The 9,285-nt window shown below is 42.8% G+C and overlaps 1 protein-coding gene across 3 annotated transcripts in view; it reads left to right on the forward strand.

Annotated features, from left to right (window-relative positions):
• The first annotated feature begins 168 nt into the window (after positions 1–168).
• FAM81A (family with sequence similarity 81 member A) overlaps positions 169–9,285 on the forward strand; it is a 17,257-nt gene continuing 8,140 nt past the window's right edge. For 2 of the 3 annotated variants that reach the window (XR_004753569.1, XM_035335924.1), the window contains exons 1-6: positions 169–276; positions 1,433–1,828; positions 3,193–3,258; positions 4,380–4,436; positions 4,517–4,790; positions 5,532–5,650. Coding sequence is in view for 2 of the 3 variants with exons in the window: in XM_035335924.1 (XP_035191815.1) it covers positions 3,212–3,258; positions 4,380–4,436; positions 4,517–4,790; positions 5,532–5,650 (497 nt within the window). In the remaining variant the exon portion in view is untranslated. The remainder of the gene's footprint in view (positions 277–1,432; positions 1,829–3,192; positions 3,259–4,379; positions 4,437–4,516; positions 4,791–5,531; positions 5,651–9,285) is intronic. The other variant, XM_035335925.1, reaches the window with a different exon arrangement.

Genomic DNA, 9,285 nt, shown 5'->3' on the forward strand with positions numbered 1-9,285 from the left:
GGTGACGGCGTCCTGGCAACGGCGGCAGCTCCCGCAGCGCGGCCTGCGCCAAGGCCCGCGCCGCTCCTGCGCCCCGCTCCGCGCCAACGGCGGGCGGGCGGGCGGACGGACGGGCGGGCGGACGGGCGGACGGACGGGCGGACGGACGGGCGGGCACCCAGCGGACGGGCACCCAGCCGCGCAAGCACGCAGCGCACCGAGGAGCGGGACTCTGCCGGCCGCCGGCATGCCGGGGAGGAGAGGCGGGCGGCCCCGTCCCGCCCGGCCGCCGCAGTGGTGAGTCCCGGCCCCCGCTCCCCGCGACCCCTCCGGCCGAGCAGCGCCGCACCGGGCCCAAGGGGTGCCCCCGTCCCTGCCCGCCCCCGCGCCCGGCGGAGCCCCCCGGACCCGACCCGCCGAGGCTCCCCCCGAGGTGCGGCGAGGCGCCCGGCCGGACGGCAGGGCGGCCAGCCCCCCCAGCCGGGGCACGGCCCCGGCCTGCCGAGAGGGGCAGGGTCGCCCGAGCCCTCCGGCCCCTGCGAGGGGTGCCGGCGGCTTCAGGAAACGGTGACCGAGCGGCCCCGGTCGGCGCGGGACGGCTGCCCTGACCGGGGGCAGGGCCGTGTCGGCGTGCCGCCAGGCTGCCGCTTAGCGCCGGGAATGCCTCGGTCCCGTCAGCGTGACGAGCATGGCCGGAACGCTCGGTAAATTAACGAGATCACTCTGCATTTACTGCGCTAATATAGCGCGGTTTAAATTGCCATAGCAATATCAAGCTGGAGACACCACCACTTAAAACAACACTTAAACACACGAAGCCCGTGTTTCGACTGGTATCTATGCTAGCTCAGTGCAGCACCGTTAAATCTGGAGCTACATGGAATTGCACTCTGGTTCTCGACATTAGAGCACCTTATTTTTTCTTGTATTTGATATTTGTTAGGCTAAGTGGGCGTTTGTTACATACACTGAGCAAGAGGGAATCCGTCATCGGTCCTGACACCCAGGTGTTCCTGGGTGCTGCACACACCCCACAAGTGCAGTAGGGCTCTGTGCGGCTGCTGACCGAGACCTTACCACAGCCCTGCTCCTGCTGCATCAGGTCAAGTCATCTGGTAATTGACGAGGAGAGGTTTCAGTGATGAGTGACATGCTTAATGCTTAAAATAAAAGAACGAGAAGTCCATCCATATGCTTTTTGTTTCATGTGCACAATTTCTCCAGACTCTTGCATTTAGCTGTGGTCTGGTAGAAAACCTAAAATCTTCAAGCAATCCTATGCTTATTCTACTCCAAAAATGTTTTTCGGTTGATATTAAATGTATGAAGGCTGTAAGAAGAAAACACTTGAGTTAAGGACTTTTTGTTTGGCTGTTTCTATAAGGAGTGTTTCACTAAGATATTGCTGGATGTACAGACTTTAATGCTTTATTTATTTATTTATTTATTTTAGGTAGAATCCAGTGCTTTGCCTCTGTCATGGACAGCTCTGCTGAAATCAGTGGGATATTCCTGTGTTCATAGTTAAATTGCATGTTCAAATGCTTCGCTGCATCAAGATCATTAAACTGTGGTACGGCGCAGAGCACCGGGAGTAAATGAGCTCCGGCCTGCCAAGACCTCGGGCACTACCAGGCAGCTGTACAGCCCCCTGGGACAGTCAGGAGGGGCTCCCCATGGACAGCGGCACCGTTTGAAAAAACGGGGGGAACCACGCATCCGAGGGGCAGGCTGCACGACTGGACATTCAGTGGCTGTGCAGAATTCCCAGTGCCTCAGTCATCATAATGATACCTAGCTCTTACTCAGGGCTTGTTACTTACAGGCATGTAAGAGCTTAAACGAAGAGGTAGGTACCATTATCTCTGTTTTCCATATAGAGAATTCGAGTAATTAGGCATGGAAATAACGTCCACAGTCATCAGGATCAGAGGTTGCGCAAGGAATTAACATCAGACCTTCGGAATTGCAGACTAGTGTCACTGCTGCTCAGCAACCCAGCCTCTCTTAAAACTTTTTTTTTTTTTCTAATTTGTAGTTTCTGAAGCACTGTGCTATAAATAGAACACACATACTGTGACAATGTTTGCTCTGTTTTTAGGCAGTGCTTTCATAAGTTTCTAAAGCACAAACATGCTTGGCATTTTGAAATCTCAGAGAACAGTCCTATCTCTTCTTTACAGTCAAAATTTTACAATTTTGTTTCAATAACCCCGTTCTCCTCTTTCTGTTTGTACAGCATATTGCACCAGGTTTCATCAGCAATTGCAAAATTCTCTTCATACGTAAGCCTTTTGTTTTCAGTGAGCATTTTAGGTTCCCAAGGAATTCAGGCTCAGGCCTCCAATAGGATAGCCATGCTCACTTGTGCCATCTTTGCAGGTTAAAATGTGTGTTTGTTTCATATGGGGTGGAACACTTGGATTTGATTGAGGCTACTGCTTTTTTATTGTTTTAATTTCTGTCACCAGAGGAAAGCTACTGTGCCAGGTACCGATCTCACTTACAGTAAGATATCAAAAATGTCTTTTTGAAGCTTTTACCAGAGCTATTCTGCTGCAATGTCTGTCACAGTCTGGCTCGCTATATCTATAAATTAAGAACAAAACGTATAGTCTTCCTACATAAGAATTTACTACATAAAGTGTGATCTTTTAGATTTGAGAACAAATGGGTAAAATACAGTTTTGCTAAACCATTCTGATCTCTAACATTCTATTTAGATTACCTGAAAAATACATTATTCCCAGTAACTTGCTGTCATGAAATATTTTCATTTCATTCTCTAGCCAATGCATTCTTAAGCTTTACTATAATCCTATGTATCTCACTTTTGTATTTGCTGATTGATGCCGTCTGAGACCAGTAGACGTATTTGGGTCAAGAAGTTTGTTTGCCTCTGTCCTGTCAAACCAGTTCTGTGGGTCGGGAGCAGATTTCAGTTGTGAAGTTGTCAACCCTGCCCTTTTCTAGAATACTGTTTTCACTATTAAAAACACAACAAAACTTCCTATCAGGTTTTAGTTTGCGTTCTTTTGTTCCTTTATATCCATTTTTAAATGCATCTATTCTATAAGCAATATTTAAGCTCCAAGATCAGACCTGTCAGCGTAATCTTAAACTCTTCTTGAAGGTTCACTTAAAGCAGAAGCATTGAATCATTTCATGCCAGATATAAACTATTAAATAATTCAATGTGTACTTTTTCAACAGACAAATTATTGACCAGAAAATGGCCCAGCGAAGCCCGATCTTCCCAACTCTTGCCCATTCTGAAAGGTACAGCTGGAATGTAAAAAAATAAAAATAAAAATTCTTCATATTGTGGAGTATTATGTCTCTCTTAATTCTCTCTTAATTGTCTATTTATATTAACGCTGTAACATGGAACTTTGGCATTTTATATGCAAAACAAAATGAAATACCCTAGACTCATGCAAATCATGGCCCATGTCACAATTCCTTACTCAGCTTTTACTTAACCCTTTCTGAACAAAATTAAATAGCTTAAACTGTAACTTACTAGAAGTCCAAGAATGCTATACTTAAGCCAAAGCCTTCTAAATACAGAATAAGTGTGAAAGCTCAAGGACAGACCTCACCTTTGTTAGAGTCCCTGTACATCTCTATCAGTGTTATAAGGGTGAAAGTAAATTGTCAGGTTGGTTCATTAGCAGGAAACAACATGGACAATACACAGTAACAGAGTTCAAAAAAAAAACAAAAAAAAACACTCCTCTTTTGAAGGGGGGTGGAACTTATGGTTCTGAAAAATTTCTTTACTCTTTACAGAACATAGCATCGGGAAATGATTGCATGCATCCGCAGTCTATGAAGTCAATTTTTTATTTATTTTCTTTTACTTTGAGCATCCATGAGCTGCCATGCTTTTCATGGAAGCTACATAATACAGAGCTCTTGAAAAATCTAGACCTAAATATAAGTTATTTTGTTGTTGTTGTTCTTTTTCTTTTTAAGCTGGCTTCTGAGACTGGGAAGCTTGTCATAATTTTGATCTCTCCTCACTTTCTACACCTGCATATGTTCCTGTCCCATTTGTGGGAGGACAAGCTTCTGTACAGTATTAGAGGATAGCTGTATAGACTGCAAGAAGGAAAGTACACAAGCTATTCCTTTTTAATCTTGGTCTGGTCTCATTTAGTTTGCAATACCTACCTTCTACAGTTTCTGCTTTGATTAAGCCTGAAGAAAGATGAAAGCTGTAGAGACAAATAGCATTACTTCTGAAATTCAGTAAGAGGATCTGGGTTTGTGTTCTTATTCCAATTATAGTTCTGAATTGTTACTTTTTGTAATGCTAATGTCCTCTTCTTAAGATCCTATGCCTTTGTAAGCTTCCTTAAAGAGTAGGAACAAGAGCCTAACTTGCCTTTCTACAGGACAGATAGATGCAGTAGCAAGCAGCATCTGTTTATTTGCAGCAGTGGGCCCTCTCTGTAAGTCTTTTGGTGCTTCTCCCCAGTACTGCCAGTTTTGTGTGAGACCTTAATAATATCTGAATATTCTTCTTCACTAGACGGGTTCGAAACATACCGCTGCATAGCCAGGCGTTGACAGCGGTCCCGCTGGCATCTGCAAGCCTTGTGGATCAGCTGGAAGACAGAATCCTAAGCCATGAGAAAACCACGGCAGCGCTCGTGGAGCACGCTTTTCGCATTAAGGAGGACATTGTTTCCACTCTGCACAGAATGCAGAACAAAGGGGGGGGCGATCGGTTGGCTAGGCAACTCTTAGAAGAACATATCCGAAACATAACTGCAATAGTGAGGCAGCTTAATCGGGACATTGAGGTATGTTAGGAATTTTTCACAGGACTAATACCGTTTCAGCTACTTAGTCCTTCTCATTTAATAACAAAGTTTACCACAGGATGAGAAAGTTCAGACAAGGTCTGAAGATCCTGTAAGCTTATAAATTGTTTTTATAACTTGAAACACTGTTTGCAAATTATGCAGTTCCTTCAGCGGCTATGAAAATAGTACAGGATATTAGCATATAAACACAGAAAGCTTTGTGGTACTAATAAGCTTGCTTTCAAAAGCAACACTGGAAAACCTTGAAAAAATGAATTAACATGACACTAATACCCAGCTCAACTTCAGTCCAAAGGCTGTGCCGAATAAACACTAGGAAATGCCTTAGGTCTGTAATAAACTTTCTTTTATTTCTGACTCGCTGACAACGCTAAGTAGCCAAACCCAACTGCTCATTTTTCTGACCTAATCATATGCAGATACATGACCTCTGCTCAATGAGCAACATGGGCGTGGTGGGAAAAACTGATGGAAAAATGTTAATATTTAAAACTTTATTCTGTATAAAGTTCTACTTTATACAGATTATGGTAAGGACAGTAAGAATAAGAACTGACCTAGAGGGACCTGTTTTAGTATATACGAGATGAAACTTTTATTAAAGTCATGATAAAATGTATCTCTTTTTACTGAAATACTGAAAAATAATGAGTGACATTTTAAATGTACATTAAATGTAACATACTGAATTTGTATTTGCATATGAATACTTTGTAGATGCTGCAGGAACAGATACGTGTCAGAGACAATCTCAGCTATGGAACAAATTCTACCCTGAAGAGTCTGGAAATGCGGCAGCTTTCTGGTTTAGGAGATCTTCGGGGAAGAGTGGCAAGGTAAATGCCAATATGAAAGTATATTTTGGGGACTAGCTAATGTTGCTTTAATCTTGAAATATGAATGTCAACGGTAATGGGCTGAACTTTGGCAAAATTCCCAGGATAATTTTGCTTGGTGTTTTCCAGAAAATGAGTAATAACCCTTTGCATTCCAGTATTACGTATTAAACTTAACAACATGAACCTTAATTCCCCAGATTTGTTTTTAACAAAGGACCTCAAATTCCACAGGAATCTGGATATGGTTCAGTTTTAAAAAGAATTATGGTTAGACTTTAAGACTCATTAGCACAATTACTATAAAGGAGGTATGGTATAATCTGCACTTGTAAAGAATATAATAGATGCACATTTTTGCATATATGTTAGAGGTAGAAATATGTGCATTAAATTATTGGTTAACCATATTAAAATCTACATAGGCTACCTGGCACGTAAGGAACAGAAAGCTATAAAAACAATTGAGTTTTTACAGGCTCACTTCAAACTCCAAGTTACAGTTGTTGAACAACACAGACTTCAGGTTGTGCCATCATTGACACATTTACAAACCAAAGTACAACAGCATTTGTTTCAGTGCCTGTGAAGTGGAACATAAAAGATGGTTTTGTACAACTACAGAAAAAGGACCAAATATATCCTAAAATATCCGGGCTAATAACTTCACTGGAATTACACCTGTTCTGAATTTGACCTATTATCTATATTGTACAGGTAACTTTTATTTTTAGTTCTACTTCAACTGATTTGGTGATAACAGCCTACAAAGATATCCAGGAAGGGATTTTCCTTGAAGTAACGTTTTCTCATCAATTCTTTGATTGTTTCAAGTTTCCACAGTAACTTCTTAGCCCATTTTGTAAATAATACTTTAGAGAGGTTTAAATACTCGTTATGTAACTTTTTTTAAAGTTATGCTTTACTAAAGTTATTCTTTAGTAAAGAGGAACAAACTAGACAAGCTCATTTTGTCAAATGAAAAATTGATTGAAATATATTTTGTTCTCTGAGAAATTTCATAGAATCATCATAGAATGGCTTCGGTTGGAAGGGACCTTAAAGATCATCCGGTTCCACCCCCTGCCATGGGCAGGGACACCTCCCATCAGCCCAGGCTGCCCAAACCCCATCCAGCCTGGCCCTGAGCACTGCCAGGGATGGGGCATCCACAGCTTCCCTGGGCAGCCTGGGCCAGGGCCTCACCGCCCTCTGAAGGAAGAATTACTTCCTAATACCTGATCTGAATCTCCAGTCTTTTAGTTTAAAAGACTGTCCCGTCACTACACCCCTTGACAAAGAGTCCCTCCCCAGCTTTCCTGCAGCCCCCTTTAGGTAATGGAAGGCTGCTATAAGGTCTCCCTGGAGCCTTCTCCAGGCTGAACAACCCCAGCTCTAGCCCTCAGGTCATCGTCGTGGCCTATGAGGATGGATGTGACAGGTGTACATGCTTGGATCTTCCTGCTTTTTATATAAAATGTCCACTTTGAGATCCCACTACATTGTAAGACTGGTCCTTATCTGGAGCAACACAGTTACTGACTGCTTGTGCAGCAAAGTGTCTTTGGTTTCAGTAGAGAACTCACATGAATAAACTTGTGCCAACATGAGCTTCTCCATGGGGCGCTGCCTGGCTGAGTACTTGGTATGGGGAGCGGTGGTGGACTAGCTCAGTCTTTGCCAGGATTTCTTCCTTTATTTACTTAGGGCAACTCCCTTTTATTCTGCCTGGGTTGCAATCTATCTGATTATTTTAAGAGATTATACCAATCTGCCCTTATGTCAGCACAAACAATGAATGTTGGAAATTTGTATTCATTACCACAAGAGAATTACTTTGTCTTTTAACTGTTACCTCCTACTCTGTATTATAACCTAAATTTTCTCTACGTGCCGAAGAAAATAAGCTTCCCTGTCACCAAAAATCAAGTTAAAGCAGTGGTCCATGACAGAAGGTTATTTTCCTTCATCTTCACACATATTCTACTTCAAACTCCTGTGAATAATGATTACAGTATTCCTGGAGATTACGATCAAAATTGCAGTTTGTTGTGCTATACAGATACTTACCAGAAACTTTCCCTTGCATGAATATTTCCTGATTACTCCAGCCAATACATTACATAAAATAAGCCAAACTCACCTAATACAATTTTACTTCAGCAACTGGTCTTACTAGCTCTCACATGAGTTCAGAGAGTGAAACCTTAGAAACATGATGAAGCTACTGTGGGTTACCAGCTCGGGTCTATCAGCTAACCCCTGCTCTCAGCCACAGCCAGGCTGCTGTGTGCGGCTCAGGCTGTAGTGACAGTAGGCTAATTTAACTCAAAGTACATCACATCTGCTCTAGGCTAGAAGAATACACATTGACTATTTCTGTGACTCAGTTTGTGTATGCTGAGGGATGGTAAATCACCTGTGTCTGAGCCTTTGGATCCTGTAAGGATTTTCCTGTCAGTCTCAGGATCCTGGCTAAATTTCAATGCCAGTAATCACATGCATACTAAATATCCTATTCAACTTCAGTATTGGAGAGAGTACTATTTATTTCCTAACACCAACTGTTCTGTAACATGTCAATATATTGTTGAACAACTGTCTCATTAATTCTCGAGGGTTGCTGCTTTTAGTGGTGAGAACAGGGATCCCTACACGCACGTGCACTTGAGAGGCACAGCTCCAAACACCCCACGGCTCTGGAGGCGCGTGACTCAGAGACACCTCAGGGCTGAGCTCACCTGCATCACAGCATCAGCTCATAGCCCTAGCAGGAGAGCATGGAACCCACAGAGCAGCTCATGTCTCTGGGGCATTTTTCATTAAGAATTATTGATGATTTTGTAAAGCATCATTACGGGGTTCAGCATGAATAGTGCTGTCCATATTCCTAAGAATCAGCATTAAGACAGAATTTACCTCTATTAAAAGCAGTGACACACTGAACGGAAATAGATAGATACTGATAGATCCATTAGCCCAGCCTCCTGTCCCTGATGGTGCTAGTTTTATATAACACAGCTTTACCATGTTTATTTCTAGTGATAAATTCATAAGACCATAACATTCATGAATACTGCCTTATCATTTATTTACAGAATGTTTTGTGGACTATGACCACTTGTCTGGGAAGTTCAAACACAGCAGCCTTGTCAGAACAAAAGCAGTTGCTGTCTCTAGAGGTCGCCCTCTCCTGAAAACTCCACAGAAATGGCAATTACGCGTGTTCACATTGGGCCTACCAGGCACACACAGTGGATTTTTATATACATTATAGATCTGACTCATTTCAGATGCCCTGGACTTAAAACATGTAGGCAGATTTTCCTACACTGAGTAGAAAATGAGTCTGATGCATCTGGGATGCACTGCATTTATGATCCCTGTAAGTAAAATAAATCTGCAGCGCTTTGCCTACCGGTGGTGTACAAGACATGCAGGGAAGACTGATCTGGCCTCCCAGGTGCAGGCCATGTAGTACCTACTAGCTCTGCTGTTCCGGCCCAGTCAGTGGATCCCCTGGATGCATCAACTTGTTTTTTCACTACCTATCTTTTAGATACCTGTTTTTCACTGAAGCATTGATATTTTAATCAAAACATCTCCAATTATATATATATATATATATATATATA

This window comes from Oxyura jamaicensis, chromosome 10 (genome assembly GCF_011077185.1).
Source record: "Oxyura jamaicensis isolate SHBP4307 breed ruddy duck chromosome 10, BPBGC_Ojam_1.0, whole genome shotgun sequence".
Lineage (NCBI taxonomy): Eukaryota > Metazoa > Chordata > Aves > Anseriformes > Anatidae > Oxyura > Oxyura jamaicensis.